At 46.3% G+C, this 21833-nt stretch overlaps 2 protein-coding genes across 2 annotated transcripts in view; one reads left to right on the top strand and one right to left on the bottom strand.

The window, feature by feature from the left end:
* LOC147961105 (large ribosomal subunit protein eL42z/eL42y) overlaps positions 1-21833 on the top strand; it is a 288994-nt gene that overhangs the window by 200891 nt on the left and 66270 nt on the right. The window lies entirely within an intron of this gene.
* LOC147961106 (putative F-box/LRR-repeat protein At3g28410) lies at positions 3048-3548 on the bottom strand. The gene has a single exon (XM_087533676.1). It carries the CDS (start codon positions 3546-3548, stop codon positions 3048-3050), a length of 501 nt encoding a protein of 166 aa, XP_087389802.1.

Below are 21833 nucleotides of genomic sequence, written 5' to 3'. Positions count from 1 at the left end.
TCTCCTAAAGTGATTTCCATAAAAGTGCCTCCCGTGGCCGAATCTAAAAGATTTCTAGAAGCAAAATTCAATCCGGCATAAATTTTTTGTATAATCATCCATAAATTCAAACCATGTGTAGGGAAATTACGTATCATTAATTTCATCCTCTCCCAAGCTTGTGCAACATGTTCATGATCAAGTTGCTTAAAATTCATAATATCGTTTCTAAGAGAGATGATCTTAGCAGGAGGAAAATACTTAGAGATAAAAGCATCTTTGCACTTATTCCATGAATCAATACTATTTTTAGGCAAAGAAGAGAACCAAGTTTTAGCACGATCTCTAAGAGAAAACAGAAATGGCTTCAATTTAACAATATCATTATCCACATCTTTCTTATTTTGCATATCACACAAATCAACAAATTTGTTTAGATGGGTAGCGACATCTTCACTAGGACGACCAGAAAATTGATCTTTCATGAGATTTAACAAAGCAACATTAATTTCAGAAGATTCAGCATCGATAATAGGAGCAATCGGAATGCTAATAAAATCATTGTTGTTGGTATTGGAAAATTCACATAATTTAGTATTATCTTGAGCCATCGTGACAAACAATCAATCCAACACACAATCACACAAGAAGCGAGTGAAAAGAGGCGAACGAAAAAAGGGGCAAATAAAACGGCAAAGGTGAAGTGGGGGAGAGGAAAACGAGAGGCAAATGGCAAATAATGTAATGCGGGGGTGAAGAGTTTGTGATGGGTACTTGGTATGTCTTGACTTGAGCATAGATCTCCCCGGCAACGGCGCCAGAAATCCTTCTTGCTACCTCTTGAGCATGCATTGGTTTTCCCTTGAAGAGGAAAGGTGATGCAGCAAAGTAGCGTAAGTATTTCCCTCATTTTTTGAGAACCAAGGTATCAATCCAGTAGGAGATAACACGTGAGTCGCCTAGTACCTTCATAAACAATCAAGAACCTGGCAACCAACGCGATAAAGGGGTTGTCAATCCCTTCACGGCCACTTGCAAAAGTGAGATTTGATAATGATAATAAGATAAATATTTTTGGTATTTTCGTTGTATAGACACTACTGTAGGATGCTGCTAACCCGACACTACGAACAGAGACCCTTTCATGAAACTATGTGCGATGCATTAATCACAAACGGGGATGTAAAAAACCGTAAAAAAAAAGGTGCAAAACATTTGCAATGGAGGATGCATCAAACACGGTTCAGATTTTAGTAGCGTGTGCGATCCAGGGCATACTGTTTAGTCCAATGAACCGTTTGCGATGAGGCGGAACAAAAGAAACGGGCAGCCTGATGAAGGCGTGTGCGATGTACAGCATACGATTCACTTGGATGAACTGTTTGTGATTAGGAAACACAAAAAAGAAACGGTCAGCCAGATCAAGGTGTGTGCGATGTACAACATACAGTTCACTCGGATGAACCGTTTGCGATGAGGAGGAACAAAAGAAACGGGCAGCCTGATGAAGGCGTGTGCGATGTACAGCATACGGTTCACTCGGATGAACTATTTGTGATTAGGCAACACAAAAGAAACGGTCGGCCAGATCAAGGTGTGTGCGATGTACGACATGCGGTTCACCCGGATGAACAGTTTGCGTTGAGACAAGAGAACAGAAATGGCTCAATATAACAAATACCATAAATATTGCAAGGTTCTAGTACAAATATTACAACGCCCAAATTCAAACATTGCAAGCTGTGTCATTTCTGAAAAGGGATCAGTATTTGATAAGTCATGTATGGGTTTGACACAATAACTTCCAATTGCTTTGCCATATGCTCTTCCAATATGAAGTTTGGCATTTTTGGAGGCACTTCCATTTGCAGTACCAGCCGCCTCTGATAATCATACCATTGATCTTTCCTAATTAAATGCGTGTTCAACCTTAGTACCCTCAACACCTTTGCTCTGGCAAGAAAGAACATGGAGAGTGTAATCTCCTGTGGGGTCCCTCGGTAGGAGTTCAAAGTAATATTTGAGAGATGCAGATCCAGGCATTCGATGTGACTGTCGTTATCAACATCTTCCACTGGGCCTAATATGCACTGCAAAAGAAGAGAACGTGTTAGTGCCTACATGCAGTTTTGAACAGTGCTACACGCCCATTTGGTTTGTAGGATTTGTAAAATGCACCAACGTGCCATCTTCGATCTGTCATGATTAACATGGGCATTAATTTGATTACAATCTAGAAACATGTAGCTTTCTTCACAAGAGGTTGGATTTGATGAAAAATTCCCTAAGAAAACTAGTACAGATGAATCCAAAGGAGAAATGCTTATGGACGATTGTAACCATATGAATGAAGCAACCAATATGGGGTGGGGGTGTATGTCCTAAAATCCTCCAAAATTCCTTCAGAAATCGTAGTACATAGTCATTCTAAACTTGCGAAAAGGTGCAAAAAATTGAACTCCCTTATGGTTAACATTTAACAGGAAAGGAACATCACCTTGATATACAGCTTCTTCAGGCACGGAAAGCATCTCAGGCAACTAAAAACTTGGTCCAGGTTGGGGACGATGGATTCTAGTGCCAAGACCTTCACTGTGCTCAGAGTCTGGGTGAAGCTTCGTTGGATGACAGACGAACATACATCTTCAAAACTAGTTATAACGTTGATATCAAGAAGGAGAGGTATATAAGGCGACTGTTGTACCTGAAAGTTGTAGTATTTGACAGACGAGTAGCCCTCCACTTTCAAATTCGGTGCAGAAATGACATTGATTCTTGTTGGATCTTGTTGATCAACTTCAAGTAATCTCTCAAGCGAAGGTGTGTCCTGGATGACCATATTGTGGTCCACCTTTTGTGATCTCTCGTTGTAGCACCAGCAACACACATAAATAGTGCGGAGAGTCCTGGAGGTGATGTGCAAGGTGCTCGACCAATTCATCGCCTGAAGACGAAGGAACTCGAGTGCAGTACAGCCGCGGAGCAGGCGCTCCATGTCATCCTTTGGGATGCAGATGGCGACGAGCTCGAGGTGCTTCAGTCATGGTAGAAAAAGAGCGGGCGCGTCATTAAGGGGGATGGCAGTTCATGAACTTGGTGAGGCGCAACATGGGCGCGAAGCGGAGCGCGGACGTTGGCAGCAAGCTCATATGTCCATCATTATAACTTAGCTTCTCGAGCTGATCTATGGCGCGGGATTGGAACCACTCGTCAAGCTTGGCTCGCTCCTTGCCATTGGAACGGAACTTGCCCACGATAAGGCCTTTGATTGGGCCATGGTGACTACCGAGGATCTGGAAGAACGCATCCAAACTTTGGCGATAGCCATGACTACCGAGGTCGACAGGGGTGCGGAGCCATAGGGTGCGCCACCGCCGGGAAACGGTGACTGTCCTCGCCCGATTTCTGATTGGCAGGAGGGATATGATGACTATCAACATATCATCGGTGAGGTTGTTGATGAACTCTAGGCATGTCGGAGTCGCTTGTGGTTCTTTCTCGACCCGCCTTCGCTTGTTGGCAGCCTCGTTCTCCACCTTGTTGGCGGGGATGGGAACCTCTGTCTCCATATTCACGTCATGCTCTGGTGCTTCAGCAGCCCCGACGTCGCCACTCCCTCCGATGGGGTGCTTCGGCGGCATCCTCGTACACTGACGGCTTTGAGGAATCAGAGAGGCATCAAGGATGCGGACAGAGAGAGAGGAATTGTGTGTGTGGCGAGGATGGGGGGTGCAGCCGCTCGGCGGCGCCATTAATATAGACCAGCGGGAGCGAGGCGGGTGGCGGTCCAAGGCTGTCTCGCTTCCCGGTGAGAACGACTGCTTAATCTCTAGTTGCAAAAAATAGATGGTGATATTGATTTTTAGCTGCATATTTTGACAAATCACAGTGTCTCTTGGCTTAGTGCCGAAGTCTGGCTTTAATTTGCATACCGTAATCTGAACCGTTTGCGTTGAAGAGATGCACAGATCCTGCATTGAACAGCTTGTACGCTTCCCGGTGAGCCTGCGCATAGGACTACGCTTGCACGCCTCCAGTTCAGTCAAGAAGCTGTCCACACGGCACCTCCTATAGCCATTAAAACCAAGACACATGGCGTCACGTGAATGGTTAACTGAACGCACACGGTTTGAATTATACAAACGTTTAAGATATTAAAGTGGCAGCTATTTTTTTCAAAATGCCTTTGTTGGCTGTCATTATTCGAGTGCGTCTTCTCTCAAAATGGATAGGAAAAATACCACAGCATGTCGGGTGCCCTTCCATGATAACACGCCAAGTTTCATGAATTTCAGACGAGTTTTGGATTTACAAGAATTTAAAAACCAGGCATCTCAATGTTTTGCCGGCAATCAATGGTGCCCTAGTGTTTGAAATTCATTCCCATTGCTTGCATGGGACCTAAGCATACACCCAAGGACACATATTTGATTTTTCAACCAATTTATATGCACTGGAGCATGCACATGTAGTTCAAATTTGAATTATGCACATAAATGCATTGAAAACTCGGTTAATGCGTAAACATGTCCAAACGAACGCCGAAAAATCACAAAAATTCACACAACACTCCTGTTGTTCTATGTTGACACGAGAAAAAAACTTGAAAGCAATAAGAGGAAATGGATATCGTTTCGTCCCCAAAGGTGGGACGTTCCCTACCGAAAATTATCATGCTTGTTGTGAGAAGCTCTAGTTTGTGAGAAGCATATACCCAAACCTGCTCCAAATGGGACAAAATTTTGCCGGCAATCAATTGTGCCCTGGTGTTTGAAATTCATTCTCATTTCTTGCATGGGACCTAAGCATGCACCCAAGGACACAGATTTGATTTTTCAACCAATTTATATGCACTAGAGCATGCACATGTAGTTCAAATTTGAATTATGCACATAAATGAAGTGAAAACTCAGTTAATGCATAAAAATGTCCAAACGAACCCCGAAAAATCACAAAAATTTACACAACACTCCTGTTGTTCTATGTTGACACGAGAAAAAAAACTTGAGAGCAATAAGAGGCAATGGATATCGTTTCGTCCCCAAAGGTGGGACGTTCCCTACCGAAAACCATCTTGCTTGTTGTGAGAAGCTCCGGTTTGTGAGAAGCATATACCCAAACTTGCCCCAAATGGGACAAAATTTGTACCACAGCATGTTGATGCCGCTCCATGATAGCATGCCAAGTTTCATGAAGTTTAGACGACTTTTGGATTTACTAAAATTGAAAAACCGGGCATCTCAATGTTTTGCCGGCAATCAACGGTGCCATGGTGTTTGAAATTCATTCTCATTTCTTGCATGGGACCTAAGCATGCACCCAAGGACAAAGATTTGATTTTTCAACCAATTTATATGCGCTGGAGCATGCGCATGTAGTTCAAATTTGAATTATGCACATAAATGCATTGAAAACTCACTTAATGCATAAACATGTCCACACGAACTCCGAAAAATCAAAAAAAATCACGCAACACTCCTGTTGTTCTATGTTGACACAAGAAAAAAACTTGAAAGCAATAAGAGGCAATGGATATCGTTTCATCCCCAAAGGTGGACGTCCCCTACCGAAAACCATCATGCTTGTTGTGAGAAGTTCCGGTTTGTGAGAAGCATATACCCAAACCTGCCCCAAATGGGACAAAATTTGTACCACGACATGTTGATGCCGCTCCATGATAGCATGCCAAGTTTCATGAATTTCAGATGAGTTTTAGATTTACTAGAATTTAAAAACCAGGCATCTCAATGTTTTGCCAGCAATCAACAGTGTCATGGTGTTTGAAATTCATTCTCATTTCTTGCATGGGACCTAGGCATGCATCCAAGGACAAAGATTTGAGTTTTCAACCAATTTATATGCACTGGAGCATGCGCATGTAGTTCAAATTTGAATTATGCACACAAATGCATTGAAGACTCACTTAATGCATAAAAATGTCCAAGCGAACCCTGAATAATTCCAATTCTTTTATGATCACTGCAGATAGAAGGTCTTGCAATTCAAACACCGTCCATGGCCGTTGTCTGTGTCAAAACCGGCGGATCTCGGGTAGGGGGCCCGAACTGTGCGTCTAGGCCGGATGGTAACAGGAGGCAAGGGACACGAAGTTTTACCCAGGTTCGGGCCCTCTCGATGGAGGTAAAACCCTACGTCCTGCTTGATTAATATTGATGATATGGGTAGTACAAGAGTAGATCTACCACGAGATCAGAGAGGCTAAACCCTAGAAGCTAGCCTATGGTATGATTGGTGTTCTGTATGTTGTCCTACGGACTAAAACCCTCCGGTTTATATAGACACCGGAGAGGGTTAGGGTTACACAAAGTTGGTTACAATGGTAGGAGATCTACATATCTGTATCTCCAAGCTTGCCTTCCACGCCAAGGAAAGTCCCTTCCGGACACGGGACGAAGTCTTCAATCTTGTATCTTCATAATCCAGGAGTCCGGCTGAAGGTATAGTCCGGCCATCCGGACACCCCCTAATCCAGGACTCCCTCAGTAGCCCCCGAACCAGGCTTCAATGACGATGAGTCCGGCGCACAGATTATCTTCGGCATTGCAAGGCGGGTTCTCCTCCAAATTCTGTGTACCTGTTGAATAAAGTCCGGTTTCTTGTAAATGTTGCGCTCCTCGGCTCCTACGCCCAATAGTGGCCATCTCCCACGTGTCAAACGAATATGAAAAGTCTGAGTGTTTTTACATCCACATCCTTAGCCGCGTAAATGAGCTGCCCATTTAAGGGGACGAGGATTAGATCCAAACCACACCTTCTCCCCTTCGCGAGTGTTCATCAGAGCGCATCCAACAAAGGTCCATACCACCATGGCCAGCCGTCGCAACTCCACCTCTCGCCCTTCCAGCCCTCAGCCTGGATATTGGGAGAGATGCCCCATCCCGCATAGCGAGCTAGTGACGCTCCAGACCAAGGGATTTCTCCCCCCGGCCTATATGATCCCGGTTCGAGCCGGTCTTGCCATCTATAATGGCGGAGAGCAAGCGGAGAGTGCCCCTAATCCCTCCAAAGGAAAGCGGGTGTGCCTCGTCCCTTATTTAATAAGGGGGCTCGAATTTCCAATCCATCCATTTCTTCGGGGGCTCCTGGAGTTCTATGGCCTCCAGCTACACAATCTCACGCCTGCCTCCGTATTGCATATCGCGGGCTTCGTAGCCCTCTGCGAGCTATTCTTGGGTGTTGAGGCTCATTTCGGGCTATGGAAAGAGCTATTCTGCCTCGTGCCCGGTTCTAAGAAGGGGTCAATATATCAAGTGGGCGGAGCCAAAGTGTGGCGCATCGCCGGGACCGGATATCTATCCGGAACCCCAAAGAAGGCGTCCGAGGACTGGCCTTCGGAATGGTTTTACATAGAGGACGTCCCGCTGCCGGATCCTGTCCGGATCGGCCTCCCTGAGTTCGGCAGTGCCCCAGTGGGGAAGCGCCTAAGTTGGCGACGGAGCCCTCAGAGGGAAAGTGACAAGGACATTATTTACCTGATGGGCCGGATAAGATTGCTAGCTCATTCCGGACTGACCATGATCGGGGTCATGGCTGCATGCATCATGCGAGGGGTGCAGCCGCTACAGTATAGAGGCCACCCCATGTGGGACTTCAACGGGGAGGACGACGCCACCCGCTACGGCCGTAAGGGGCCGAATTCGGCTGCGGCTCTAACAAAGACCTTGTCCGCTTTGTACAAGGGAGAAGAGGAGGATTTTCTCTGCGTCAACCCGAAGGGTGGATTTTCTATGAACAATCCTCCAAGCTGGGTAAGTGGTCACATCTTGCCCATCCGTTGTATATCCTCGTCGTTAAATATTCAGTCTAGAGACTTCAACGCAGGAACTGCGCTAGGCTGTTAAAGAAATAAACAGCCCTCCTCCACAACCTGAGGACCCAGGAAAGTCCCTCGACCCGGCCTCTCAAGAGGATCCGGACGTATCTGTGGAGCTGATTGATGGAGTGGTCCATCAATTGAGCAAGGATAATGCCTTGGTGGCCATTACGGCCGATTACCCAGGGCTAATCCCGGCCTCCCAGGTAACTAAGATCGAAGTCCCAGTACCCCGAATAGGGGTCCGTCCTCTCATGTTTTCAGTTTCCTGATTACAACCGAAATTTGCAGGGGAGGTTTTTGAGACGGGAGGCCGAACCTGCGGCGACAAGCCAACGAGGGGCCGCAGGGCCCCGTGGGTAGAAAAGAGGTGCAGTCCGGATCGAGACGTCAGCGCAGAGGTATGGCGCGCCCCCTTATCCTAGGTGTTATACCTGCAAGGCATGTTAACACTCGTGTTCTCTTCAGGACAAAGAGACCTCGCCAGACTATATCCGGAGAGGCTGCCAATCGCGCCTCCCCGAGCCAGGCTCCAAATCCTGGTCCGGAGGCGGAGGCGAACATAAGGCGCGCACCGGACGCTCCTCCGACGGAGGACGTGGACAGGTTGTCTGCCACCAACTCTGAGGTGGAGAGCGCCATGAACCACAGGCGTTGCCGGACAATTCTTCGTGACGCTTGTTTCTCCCGAGAGGCATTAGATGCCTTCAATTCGGGAGATGCGTACCTCCGTGCCGCTCGAAATGGTCTAGCCAGAGCCACGGAGCAATATGTAAAAGACATACGGGTAAGAAAATTTTGGTAATTATATATACATACCAGTAGCCCCCGAGACTTGAAACAGTTAGAATAACTGATTTAAGGATCATATGTTATGTAGGTTCTTACAGAAAAGAATTCCCTACTGTCCCAGGAGCTGGAAGAGTGCAAAGCCCAACTTGAGGCCGCACTAGCCACGGCAGGGGAGCCCAAGGAGACCCCCTCTGGTAATATACACTTCGAAAGATAAGTGTTTTGCGAAGCACGGCATGGGTGTGAATCTGACAAATGAAATTGCAGATGGCGCCGGATTGAATCCGGAAAGGCAACACCTCCTACGCCAGCTGAAGGCTGGTGAGAAGGTGCTGACAAAGGTGAGGCGGGAGAAGAACGATCTCCAAGATGCCAACACCAAGCTGGGCGTCGAGCTGAAAGATGTTCGTGCCCAGCTGTCAGACTCCGTTAAGGAGAATCAGCGGCTTCGGCGCGGCATATTTAGTAAGTGCTTGAGCGAACCTTTGGAGAAAAAAAGGTTTGGCGGGGAAGTCGACTAACCGAGTAATGTCTATAGGTGTGCTAACAGGTCGTCCTGCAGAGGAGATGCCCGGTTCTACGGGTGACCTTCTTCCCGAGCTCTCGCAACTGCTCGAGCGAGTTCGGAAGGCGATGCGAGGCGTCGCCCAAGCCCTGTGGCCATCCATCTCCGTGCCCGAAGGTCTTGGAGAGCTTGCGGAGAAGCTAAAGGGAGCACGGCGGCGCTTCCGATTGTGGAAGATATTGGCCTGCCGTCAAGGCGCTAGGGAGGCCTGGGCCATGGTGAAGACGCGGTACACAAAGGCTGACCCCAACCACATGGCCGAGGTCGGTCCTGTGGGGCCCGATGGGAAGGAGATCCCTGTAAGCTTAGTATACAGCCAAGTAGAATTGACCGCAAAGTATTCCTAGCAGGACTGTAAATTAGACAGCCTGTTAGATGGTATTGAAGAGGAATACAATCAGTCAGAATGACTATGTAATTTAATTGACATTTATAATGCCTTCTAGCCGGATTGTAGATCGTTTGTCATGGCCGACCTTTTCGCTTCAACCTCGGGACCTGACGGTCCGGAGTGTGTCCGAATTCCCATGTGGTTATATAAGAACCGGGGAATGCATGGAGACCAGGTGTAGGGGTCATTAGTGCGTGAACAGACAAGTGCCCGACAAGTTATGTTATATTACATGGTTAGTAAGAAACATCTTCCAGGGAGAATAGTTCCGTTAGGGGTTCCTTTCCCTGGGAGGCATGCCCTAAAGTGCAAGCCCATTCTGCGAAAAAGATGCAGGAAAAAGCATCTAGGGGCGCATAAATATATAAGTAAAAAGATCATCTTTTAGGTCACTGACCGAATATTCCCTTAAGAACGCTAGCTTTCGGCTTCACCCAGTCTGAGGTACACATCCGGCTGATCCGGCAGTAACAATCGCAGAGGTGCTCCCTTTACCGCCTAGCCGAATAATCGGTAACGTAGGGGTAAGCACGGGAGCCAGGCAACCTAGCTTGGCCAAAACTTAAGTCATATCGATGCATATAATGGTGAAATAAAAGGTACATGCGGAAGTGTCACACATGTGTTGGGCATGAAGCCCGTATAAATAAGCTTCTGGTAAAAGAAGCCCCCAGGTTTAATGAGTGCGAATAGCACGTCATTTGATGAGCCTTTAAAGGCTATAAGAGAAAGGAAGGGGAGAAGGAGAGAAATGTAAGACAGACAGTATATAAAAAATGGACAGAGGAAGGAGACGAACATAGAGTCCGGCGCTAGGCATAGAATCTTCGTAGATGGGCTGCGTTCCATGGGTTCGGCTCGAGTCGGTTATCTGATGCATCTCGCAGGCGGTATGCTCCACCAGTCAGGACTTGGTCAATTATGAACGGACCTTCCCACTTGGGCTTGAGTTTGTCCTTTTTCTTGTCCGGCAGGCGTAGAACTAATTCGCCAACGTTGTAATTTTTGGCCCGTACTTCTCTGCTTTGGTATCTTCGAGCCTGCTATTGATAGAATGCGGAACGGGCTTTTGCCACATCACGCTCCTCCTCCAATGCGTCCAAACTGTCCTGCCGATCGAGCTCGTCTTCTCTTTATTCATACATGCGCACTCGAGGTGAGTCATGAATTATGTCGCAAGGCAAAACTGCCTCTGCGCCGTACACCATAAAGAATGGTGTGTATCCGGTGGTGCGATTCGGCGTGGTCCGCAGCCCCCAGAGTACGGAGTCGAGCTCCTCTACCCAGTGCGTGTTAGATTCCTTGAGGGGCCGCACTAATCTGGGTTTGATGCCGCTCATGATAAGACCATTTGCACGTTCGACCTGGCTGTTAGTTTGTGGGTGATAGACGGAAGCATAATCGAGCTTGATGCCCATGTTTTTGCACCAGAGTTTTACCTCGTCGGCCGTAAAGTTCGTGCCGTTATCAGTGATGATGCTGTGGGGGACGCCGTAACGGTGTACAACCTCGGATATAAAGTCTATCACTGGTCCAGATTCGGCCGTCTTAACAGGCTTGGCTTCTATCCATTTGGTGAACTTATCCACCATGACCAGTAAGTATTTTTGCTTGTGGGTTCCGCCTTTAAGGGGTCCAACCATGTCAAGCCCCCAGACCGCAAAGGGCCAAGTGATGGGGATAGTTCGGAGGGCGATGGGTGGCATATGGCTTTGGTTTGCAAAGAGCTGGCAACCGACGCATCATTCGACTAACTCCTGGGAGTCTGCCCGGGCCGTCGGCCAATAAAAGCCTGTACGGAAGGCCTTGCTTACAAGGGACCGAGCTGCAGCGTGATGACCGCCAAGTCCGGCGTGAATTTCAGCCAGGAGGTTCCGCCCTTCCTCTTCGGAGATGCACCTTTGAAGGACTCCGGTAGTGCTTTTCTTATAAAGCTCTCCCTCGTGGACTTTGTAGGCTTTGGATCGCCGCACTATGCAGCGTGCCTCATTTTGGTCCTCGGGGAGTTCCTGCCTAGTAAGGTAGGCGAGGAATGGTTCTGTCCACGGGGCAATGATGGCCATTATTACGTGGGCTGAAGGTGTTATTTCATTGGCAGAGCCTCCGATTGTGTCAGAATGTTCGGTGTTGGGCAGTGTGGTTGGGTCCGGGCTGTTATTGTTTGGCTCCCCTTCCCATACTACGGATGGCTTGAACAGCCTTTCCAAGAAGATGTTGGGGGGGACTACATCGCGTTTTGCGTTGATGCATGCCAGGACATCTGCCGCCTGATTATTTTCCCGGGCTATATGGTGAAATTCAAGCCCTTCGAACCGAGCTGACATTTTGAGAATGGTGTTGCGGTAGGCTGCCATTTTTGGATCCTTGGCATCGAAGTCTCCATTTATTTGGGATATTGCAAGGTTCGAGTCCCCACGCACCTCTAGGCGTTGAATGCCCATGGATACTGCCATCCGGAGACCATGTAGAAGGGCCTCATATTCGGCTGCATTGTTGGAGTCTGTGTACATAATCTGGAGTACGTATTGAACTATGTCTCCTGTGGGGGACGTCAAAACGACGCCAGCCCCTAGTCCGGCCAACATCTTGGAGCCGTCGAAATGCATGATCCAATTTGAATATGTGCCGTGCTCTTTAGGGAGTTCGGCCTCCGTCCATTCTGCAACGAAGTCAGCCAAAACTTGCGACTTGATGGCTCGCCGTGGCTTATAAGTTATGTCGAAAGGGAGGTGCTCAATGGCCCATTTTGCAATCCGGCCCGTTGCGTTACGGTTGTTTATAATATCGTTAAGTGGTACTTCCGAGGCTACTGTTATTGAACACTCTTGAAAGTAGTGTCGTAGCTTCCGGGATTCCATGAATACCGCATACGCAATCTTTTGATAATGCGGGTACCATGATTTGCACGGAGTGAGGACAGTGGACACATAATAGACCGGATTTTGAAGGGGGAGTTTGTGTCTGTCCGTTTCTCATTCGACAACGAGCACTGCGCTTACAACCTGATGTGTTGCTGCAATGTACAATAGCATTGGTTCGCCAATGTTTGGCGCGGCCAGGACTGGGTTTGTTGCCAATATGGCTTTTATTTCTTTGAGTCCGGCCGTGGCTGCATCCGTCCATTTGAAGTGTTCGATGCGCCGAAGGAGGCGGTAAAGGGGTAGGGCCTTTTCTCCCAAGCGGGAGATAAAGCGGCTTAGAGCCGCCACGCATCCGGTTAACTTTTGTATTTGTTTGAGGTCCTTTGGGGTATCCAATTGTGACAGAGCTTGGATATTGGCTGGATTTGCTTCAATTCCTCTACCGGATACAATGAAGCCCAAGAGCTTTCCGGCTGGGACGCCGAAAACGCATTTTTCCGGGTTGAGCTTGATGTCGTATGTTCGGAGGTTATCAAATGTGAGCCTCAAGTCGTCTACTAGAGATTCGACATGTCTTGTTTTGACGACCACATCATCTACATATGCCTCCACTGTTTTGCTGATCTGGTTTACCAGACATGTCTGAATCATGCGCTGATATGTTGCGCCGGCATTTTTGAGCCCAAAGGGCATTGTGTTGAAGCAGAATGGGTCGTATGGTGTAATAAATGCCGTTGCGGCTTGGTCTGATTCTGCCATCTTGATTTGATGGTAGCCGGAGTATGCATCGAGGAAACACAACGAATCGTGTCCTGCGGTAGCGTCGATAATTTGATCGATGCGGGGGAGGGGGAAGGGGTCCTTTGGGCAAGCCTTGTTAAGGTCTTTAAAATCAACGCACAGGCGCCAGGATTTGTCCTTCTTTGGTACCATCACCAGGTTTGCTAGCCAGTCCGGATGTTTTATATCTCTGATGAATCCGGCCTCCAATAGCTTTGCTAGCTCCTCTCCCATAGCCTGTCTCTTAGGTTCAGAAAAACGCCAAAGAGCTTGTTTGACAGGTTTGAATCCTTTTAGGATATTTAGGCTGTGCTCGGCCAGTCTGCGTGGGATTCCTGGCATGTCTGAAGGGTGCCAGGTGAAAATGTCCTAGTTCTCTCGTAGGAACTCTCGCAGTGCAGCGTCTACATCAGGGTTTAACTGTGCCCCGATGGAAGCTATTTTATTAGGGTCCATTGGATGGACATGGAATTTGACTATTTCGTCCGCCGGTTTAAAGGAGGTGGACTTGGATCTTTTATCGAGTACGACATCGTCCCTATTCACCATGGAGCGCAGCGCAGTCAGTTCCTCAGCCGCTAGGGCTTCGGATAGTGCCTCGAGGGCTAGTGCGGCTGTCTTGTTTTCGGCGCGGAGTGCTATGTCCGGATCACTAGCGAGAGTGATGATCCCTTTAGGCCCGGGCATCTTGAGCTTCATGTACCCGTAATGGGGTATTGCTTGCAAGATTGTAAACACTTCCCGCCCTAACAGAGCGTGATAACCGCTGCTGAACGGAGCCACATGGAACGTGACCTCTAGGGACCTGTAATTATCCGGCGTGCCGAACACCACATCTAGTGTGATTTTTCCTGTACAGCGCGCTTCTCGACTAGGGATTATTCCTCTAAAGGTTGTGCTGCTTCGCTCAACGCGGTTCCAGTCTATTTCCATTTTTTGAAGGGTTTCCTCATAAATGAGGTTCAATCCGCCGCCGCCGTCCATGAGTACCTTGGTAAGACGAAATCCGTCCACTATTGGACTGAGGACCAATGCGGCTGGTGCTTGGGCTGTTCGGAATTTAGGTTCATCACTGGCATTAAAGGTAATAGCCGTGTCACTCCATGGATTTATTGTTGCTACTTGGTAGACTTCAGCAAGGCTGCGGAGTGTCCTTTTTCGCATATTATTTGATGTGAAAGTCTCGAAGACTGCTAATAACGTATTGGTGTCTCTGGGGTGGCTTTCTGTGGCCTCCAGAATTAGGAGATCTTCGCCAATTTTGGCCACCTGCCGGAGTATCCAACATGCTCTAAGGCTGTGAGTTGGTGTGGCGTCCTCTGTACTGTGAATTTTACAAGGTCCATTAAGCCATCCTTCCAGTACGGTTCCATGCCCTGTAGAGGGTTTTTGCTTTTTGGTGTTTTGACCCGGGTGTCTGGCGATGATGCACCCTTTTATTTCGGACTAGGTTTGTATTCAGGGCCGGATCGTCCCAAAATTTGGTTTTCCAGGCGCTTTCCATCGCACAGTATTTTCGTACAATGGACGCCAAGTCAGCGAAGCGTGTAATATCACGGCGACTTATGGCGTTGAGGATTCCCTTGTCCGTGCAATTATTGCAGAAGATTGAGATTGCGTCTTCCTCGCGGCAGTCCCTTATCCTGTTCCTAACCAGGAGGAATCTGGCCCAGTAATGATGTACTGTTTCTTCGGGCTCTTGCCTGATTTGGGATAGATCGCTTATGTTCGGGTGGGTGGGTGGAATTAGATCCGAAGCCTCACCCCATCAGAGGCTCAGAGGCCGAGGAATTTCCAACTCGTAAATTTGGATTCCTAGATGTTGTCCAATGAATCCAACCCGTTGCCTGACTCTGAGTTCAGGTCTTGAGTGATATCCTCCCCTCCGCGGATATCCGGCTTGGAGGGATCGGGAATCCGGACGTAGCTAGTCCTTAAGATAGATTAAGGGTCGCCGCACTGTCCCTCTACCACGGCAACGTGATGGGTGACTTGGGGAGAGTTAATCTCTCTCAGATCGGGCTTAGGCCTAATCTGGTCGTAATCCTTAGCGACTCCCAGGGCGGCGATGCGATCCAATAGCTCGTTTCTGGAGGAGAGCTCCATTGGATCTAACTGCTCGGCAAGTTCCGAGCTGACTTGAAGATTGTTTTCGATGGCTCGAGAGGTCATCGTCGGCGTAGAAGCCGAACAGGCGGTCATAAGAAAACCACCTAGCCGGAGGGTTTGGCCGACAGCCAAAGCTCCCTTAGCAATGGTGCCGTCTTTAAAGACGGGGTGAGGCATCCTTCCTGATGGCGACCACACAGGGGAACTCTTAATGAAAGCACTAATGTCGGTGTCAAAACCGGCGGATCTCGGGTAGGGGGTCCCGAACTGTGCCTCTAGGCCGGATGGTAACAGGAGGCAAGGGACACAAAGTTTTACCCAGGTTCGGGCCCTCTCGATGGATGTAAAACCCTACGTCCTGCTTGATTAATATTGATGATATGGGTAGTACAAGAGTAGATCTACCACGAGATCAGAGAGGCTAAACCCTAGAAGCTAGCCTATGGTATGATTGTTGTTCTGTATGTTGTCCTACGGACTAAAACCCTCCGGTTTATATAGACACCGGAGAGGGTTAGGGTTACACAAAGTCGGTTACAATGGTAGGAGATCTACATATCCGTATCGCCAAGCTTGCCTTCCATGCCAAGGAAAGTCCCTTCCGGACACGGGACGAAGTCTTCAATCTTGTATCTTCATAATCCAGGAGTCCGGCTGAAGGTATAGTCCGGCCATCCAGACACCCCCTAATCCAGGACTCCCTCAGCCGTTGTGACCCCATTATGTAATTCAAATCAAGACCAAAAATCAAGTCCTAATGCATTGAAAACTCACTGTGACCCCATTATTTAACACGACACTCCTATTGTTCTATGTTGACACTAGGAAAAAATTGAAAGGAAGAAGAAGCGACGAATATCATTTTGTCCACAAAGATGACACGTTTCCCTAATGGAACCATGAGGCTTTCTTGTGAGAGGCTCTGGTTTGTGACAAGCTTATACTACAACCTGCCCCAAATGGGACAATATTTTTTACCCCAGAATGTTGATGCCATTCCATGATAGCATGCCAAGGTTCATGAATTTTAGACGGGTTTTGGATTTACTAGAATTACAAAAGCAAGTACATCAACATTTGCCGGAGATCCATGGTGCCGTGTTGTTCAAAATTCATCCCCATTTTTTGCATGGGACATAAGTATAAACCCATGGACACATATATGAGTTTACAACCCATGTTGGTGCACCGGAGCATGTGCATGTGCTTTAATTTTGAATTGTGCACCTGAAATTGCTAGAAAACCAATTTAATGTATAAAATTTCCAAACGAATCCTGAATAATTCCAATTTTTTTATGACACACATATAGTTGCATGTTCACTGCAGATAAAAGGTCTAGCAATTCAAACACCGTCCATTGCCGCTGTGACCCCATTATACAATTCAAATCAAGACAAAAAATCAAGTAGATCCCACATAGTTTATTATCACCAACCGTGTGAGATGCGACACAAAATATCTTGGAGCACCGTCGGATTATAGTACGCAATGGCTTACGCGAGAAGGTGCCACGGCTATAGTCCACAACCCGCTCTGAATAAGGGACCGTGTCTGATGACACTTTGCGTGCCAGTTTTTTCGCTGAAGCGATTCCAAATTTTTGGCTTCCGCCGAAATATCTACCTCCCCGCCCCCTCTCCCTTACCAAAAGCCACATTTAGCATGTTTCTGCCTTCCTTTCCAAGTTCAAACCTTCACTTCTTGCTTGCAGCACCGCCTCCTCACCGGCGACCCTCCTTCACGCTGCTCGGCCTCGCCTATCCACGCAGGTAATCCACACCTGACCACCATCCTCCTCCTTCCACATCCCACATGCCCCGACCACCGGCGCGAGCGCGACACCTTCCACCCAAATCACCAACCCCTCCACCAAATAAGCACCGCCCTAAGCCATGGTGCACGCGGTATAGCCAGGATCTCAAGGAGCATTCGTGTTGACCCCCAAATCTTGGAGGAGCACCTCGCCATCGAGGCCACCGTCGACGCCTCGCGCGCTGACGCCGCGACATGGTTGGCTGCTTTAAATGACAGTTCATGGCATTTTCTCTAGGCCACCATCAGTGCCTTCGACGAAGACTATGAGGTGTTTTCTTAGCGTGCACGTGCTTACCTCATCTCGAGAGCCAGCAGGTTGGTGCCCGGAGCGGCTCACACAACTCACCACTATGACGAGGGCACCCACGATGCGGAGGCCTCGCTCTCTTCCATGTCCAAGGAGCCAATGGTCATCGATATCTCCGACAATGAGGAGTAGCTTGTCTTATTACCTCACTATAAGGACCCATGTTCAGTTTGCTAGCTACTACCTTTTCTTAACAAATTCTAGTGAATTGTGTTATCTACTTTTACCATGCAATCTTCTTCTCTAGTGTATATGTTCTATATGTCGTGTAATGTGGTGTTCAGTTAACTGTTTGGTTCAATTCTGCAAATGTGATGTTCAATTCTTCAGGGTGTAATTTTCCAAGTTGTCAAGTATGCTTGGTTTGGTTAAATGTCTGATCTTTTATTAGGAGTATGTTATATTGTGCAATGTGGTGCTCAATTAATTTTTGGTTCATTTGTTGTGGTGTTTAGTTAACTATTTGGTTCAATTCTGCAATGCGATGTTCAATTATTGTGGGTGCATTCTGTTATTGTATACCATGTGAGAAATAAATCGAATTTGGTTGTACTAAATACATGAGAAACAAATACAATTGCTATATTTCAAAGTTGTTAAGCATGCTTGGTTTGTTTAACTCACTGATCTTCTATTAGGAGTATGTTATATTGTGCAATGTTGTGCTCAGTTAACGTTTGGTTCATTTGTTGTGGTGTTTAGTTAACTGCTTAGTTCAATTCTGCAATGTGATGTTCAATTGTTGTGGGTGCATTCTGTTATTGTATACCATGTGAGAAATAAATCGAATTTGGCTGTACTAAATATATGACAAACAAATACAATTACTATATTTCCAAGTTGTTAAGCATGCTTGGTTTGGTTAATTGTCTGATCTTCTATTAGGAGTATGTTATATTGTGCAATGTGGTGCTCAGTTAACGTTTGATTCATTTGTTGTGGTGTTTAGTTAACGACATGCATGGTCCGTTGTCTAATAGCACATTATTGTGAAATTGCAGGAACCATTCTAATATTTAGGTTTTTAACAATTTGGTTTTGCACATGTAGGTCCTGTTGTGAGAGGTTTTGACCCGCTGTTTGACCCTTTTGCATATGGGGAAATGAGTTGTCCATGAATATCAATCAAGTCAAGAAACTCAGAAATATTGTTAGGATAAAGAAATTAGTGACAAAAAATAACAAGATCTTTGTCTGCACAATGAAGAAGACATCAGTTCACTACAAGATGGTACTAACTATTATACCTTGCCTTTTTTTTATTCCTTTGCCCCATTTCCAATATAGAGAAGATATTTATGCACATCCTTGTTTTCAGGCCTTTCCAAAGAAGTTCACTGATGATTACATCTCAAACCACCTTTATGGTCAGGAGGCAAGGAAGGTTTTCATACAACACCCATGGTTCAATATTGAAGTGTTTCTAAAGAGGACGAAGGACGAACGGTCAATCATCCATAGGCACTGGCCTAAAGTTGCGAAGACCTTCAACATGAATGAAGGACCAATATTCGCCTTCCGCTTCAGCAGTTTTCTAGATGAGATGCATATGTCTATATACTGTCTATGATGCTAATTTCGAAAGGTTCTGCATGTTGCATGTGAAACTTGGTGCTGGTGCAGTTGTGTAATGGGGTAGCTGAGTGCTGAAGTTATATCATGTTGTACTCTGATGTATTTCAATTATGAAATCTTGCTTCCTTAATATGGAAGTGAAATATATTATGTGCTTAATATGAATGTCAATTAGATTAATAAATGGATTATTAATAATAGGTCAATTAGCCTGCTAATGGGGTTTTGCTATTGCAAACGATTATTGAGAAAATACCGTGGGCGATGACCTCAGGAAATGCACACAGTTTCTAGGAATAAACCGTGTTGGATCAATGAACAATCACACACGACCATCTCTTGAAAACTGTTTGCGTTAGGCCACCTTGTGCAAATGTTTACCACATAAAAACTGTGTGTGATGGACAGCCTTTGCCACACAGTTTCTTCTACGCACCATCTGTGATGCATTCAATAACACAAACGATAAAATTGTTAATATCATGTGCAATGGCAATGCTGAAGGAGATATGCCCTAGAGGCAATAATAAAGTTGTTATTTATATTTCCTTATATCATGATAAATGTTTATTATTCATGCTAGAATTGTATTAACCGGAAACTTAGTACATGTGTGAATACATAGACAAACAGAGTGTCCCTAGTATGCCTCTACTAGACTAGCTCATTAATCAAAGGTGGTTAAGTTTCCTGACCATAGACATGTGTTGTCATTTGATGAACGGGGTCACATCATTAGAGAATGATGTGATGGACAAGACCCATCAGTTAGCTTAGCATAATGATCGTTTAGTTTTCTTGCTATTGCTTTCTTCATGACTTATACATGTTCCTCTGACTATGAGATTATGCAACTCCTGAATACCGGAGGAACACCTTGTGTGCTATCAAATGTCACAATGTAACTGGGTGATTATAAAGATGCTCTACAGGTGTTTCCGATGGTTTTTGTTGAGTTGGCATAGATGGAGATTAGGATTTGTCACTCTGTGTATCGGAGAGTTATCTCTGGGCCCTCTCGGTAATGGACATCACTATGAGCTTTGCAAGCAATGTGTCTAATGAGTTAGCCACGGGATGATGTATTACGAAACGAGTAAAGAGACTTGCCGGTAATGAGATTGAACTAGGTATGATGATACCGACGATCGAATCTCGGGCAAGTAACATACCGATGACAACGTATGTTGTTATGCAGTTTAACCGATAAAGATCTCCGTAGAATATGTAGGAGCCAATATGAGCATTGATATGTCTCCGTCATATCTACTTTTCCAAACACTTTTGCCCTTGCTTTGGACTCTAACTTGCATGATTTGAATGGAACTAACCCGGACTGACGCTGTTTTCAGCAGAATTACCATGGTGTTATTTATGTGTAGAAACAAACGTTCTCGGAATGACCTGAAACTTCATGGAGCAACTTTTTGGAAAATATAAAAAATACCTGCAAAATATGAAGGCCAGGGGGCCCACCACCTGTCCATGAGGGTGGGAGGCGCGCCTGCCCCCCTAGGGCGAGCCCCCCTACCTCGTGGGCCCCTTGGAGCTCCTCCGACTCCAACTCCAACTCTATATATTGTGTTTCGGGGAGAAAAAAATCAGAGAAGAATTCATCGCGTTTTATGATACGGAGCCGCCGCCAAGTCCTAAAACCTCTCGGGAGGGCTGATCTGGAGTCCGTTCGAGGCTCCGGAGAGGGGAATCCGTCGCCATCATCATCATCAACCATCCTCCATCACCAATTTCATGATGCTCACCGCCGTGCGTGAGTAATTCCATCGTAGGCTTGCTGGACAGTGATGGGTTGGATGAGATCTATCATGTAATCGAGTTAGTTTTGTTAGGGTTTGATCCCTAGTATCCACTATGTTCTGAGATTGATGTTGCTATGCTTAATGCTTGTCACTAGGGCCCGAGTGCCATGATTTCACATCTGAACCTATTATGTTTTCATCAATATATGAGTGTTCTTGATCCTATCTTGCAAGTCTATAGTCACCTATTATGTGTTATGATCCGTTAACCCCGAAGTGACAATATTCAGGATAATTACCGGCGATGACCGTAGTTTGAGGAGTTCATGTATTCACTATTTGTTAATGCTTTATTCCGGTACTCTATTAAAAGGAGGCCTTAATATCCCTTAGTTTCCGTAAGGACCCCGCTGCCACGGGAGGGTAGGACAAAAGATGTCATGCAAGTTCTTTACCATAAGCACGTATGACTATATTCGGAATGCATGCCTACATTACATTGATGAACTGGAGCTAGTTCTATGTCACCCTATGTTATGACTATTACATGATGAACCGCATCCGGCATAATTCTCCATCACCGATCCATTGCCTACGAGCTTTCCATATATTGTTCTTCGCTTATTTACTTTCCCGTTGCTATTGCTATCATCACCACGAAATACCAAAAACATTACTTTTACTATTGTTACCTTTTGCTACCGTTACCACTACTATCATATTACTTTGCTACTAAATACTTTGCTGCAGATACTAAGTTTCCAGGTGTGGTTGAATTGACAACTCAGCCGCTAATACTTGAGAGTATTTTTTGGCTCCCCTTGTGTCGAATCAATAAATTTGGGTTGAATACTTTACCCTCGAAAACTGTTGCGATCCCCTATACTTGTGGGTTATAAAGACTATTTTCTGGCTCCGTTGCCGGGGAGCATAGCTCTATTCTTTGAGTCACTTGGGATTTATATTTGCTTATCATTATGAAGAACTTGAAAGATCCAAGAACCAAGATTTATCCGTCAACTACGAGGGGAGGTAAGGAACTGCCATCTAGCTCTGGACTTGATT

The sequence above is a fragment of the Triticum urartu genome, chromosome 7A (genome assembly GCF_056163025.1).
Source record: "Triticum urartu cultivar PI428250 chromosome 7A, HENAU_Tu73, whole genome shotgun sequence".
In the NCBI taxonomy this organism is placed as follows: Eukaryota; Viridiplantae; Streptophyta; class Magnoliopsida; order Poales; family Poaceae; genus Triticum; species Triticum urartu.
This window is presented reverse-complemented; position numbering and strand designations above follow the sequence as displayed.

Coding starts and splice junctions, on each gene's coding strand:
- LOC147961106 (XM_087533676.1), bottom strand. CDS start 3,548: ATGGAGACAGAGGTTCCCATCCCCGCCAACAAGGTGGAGAACGAGGCT.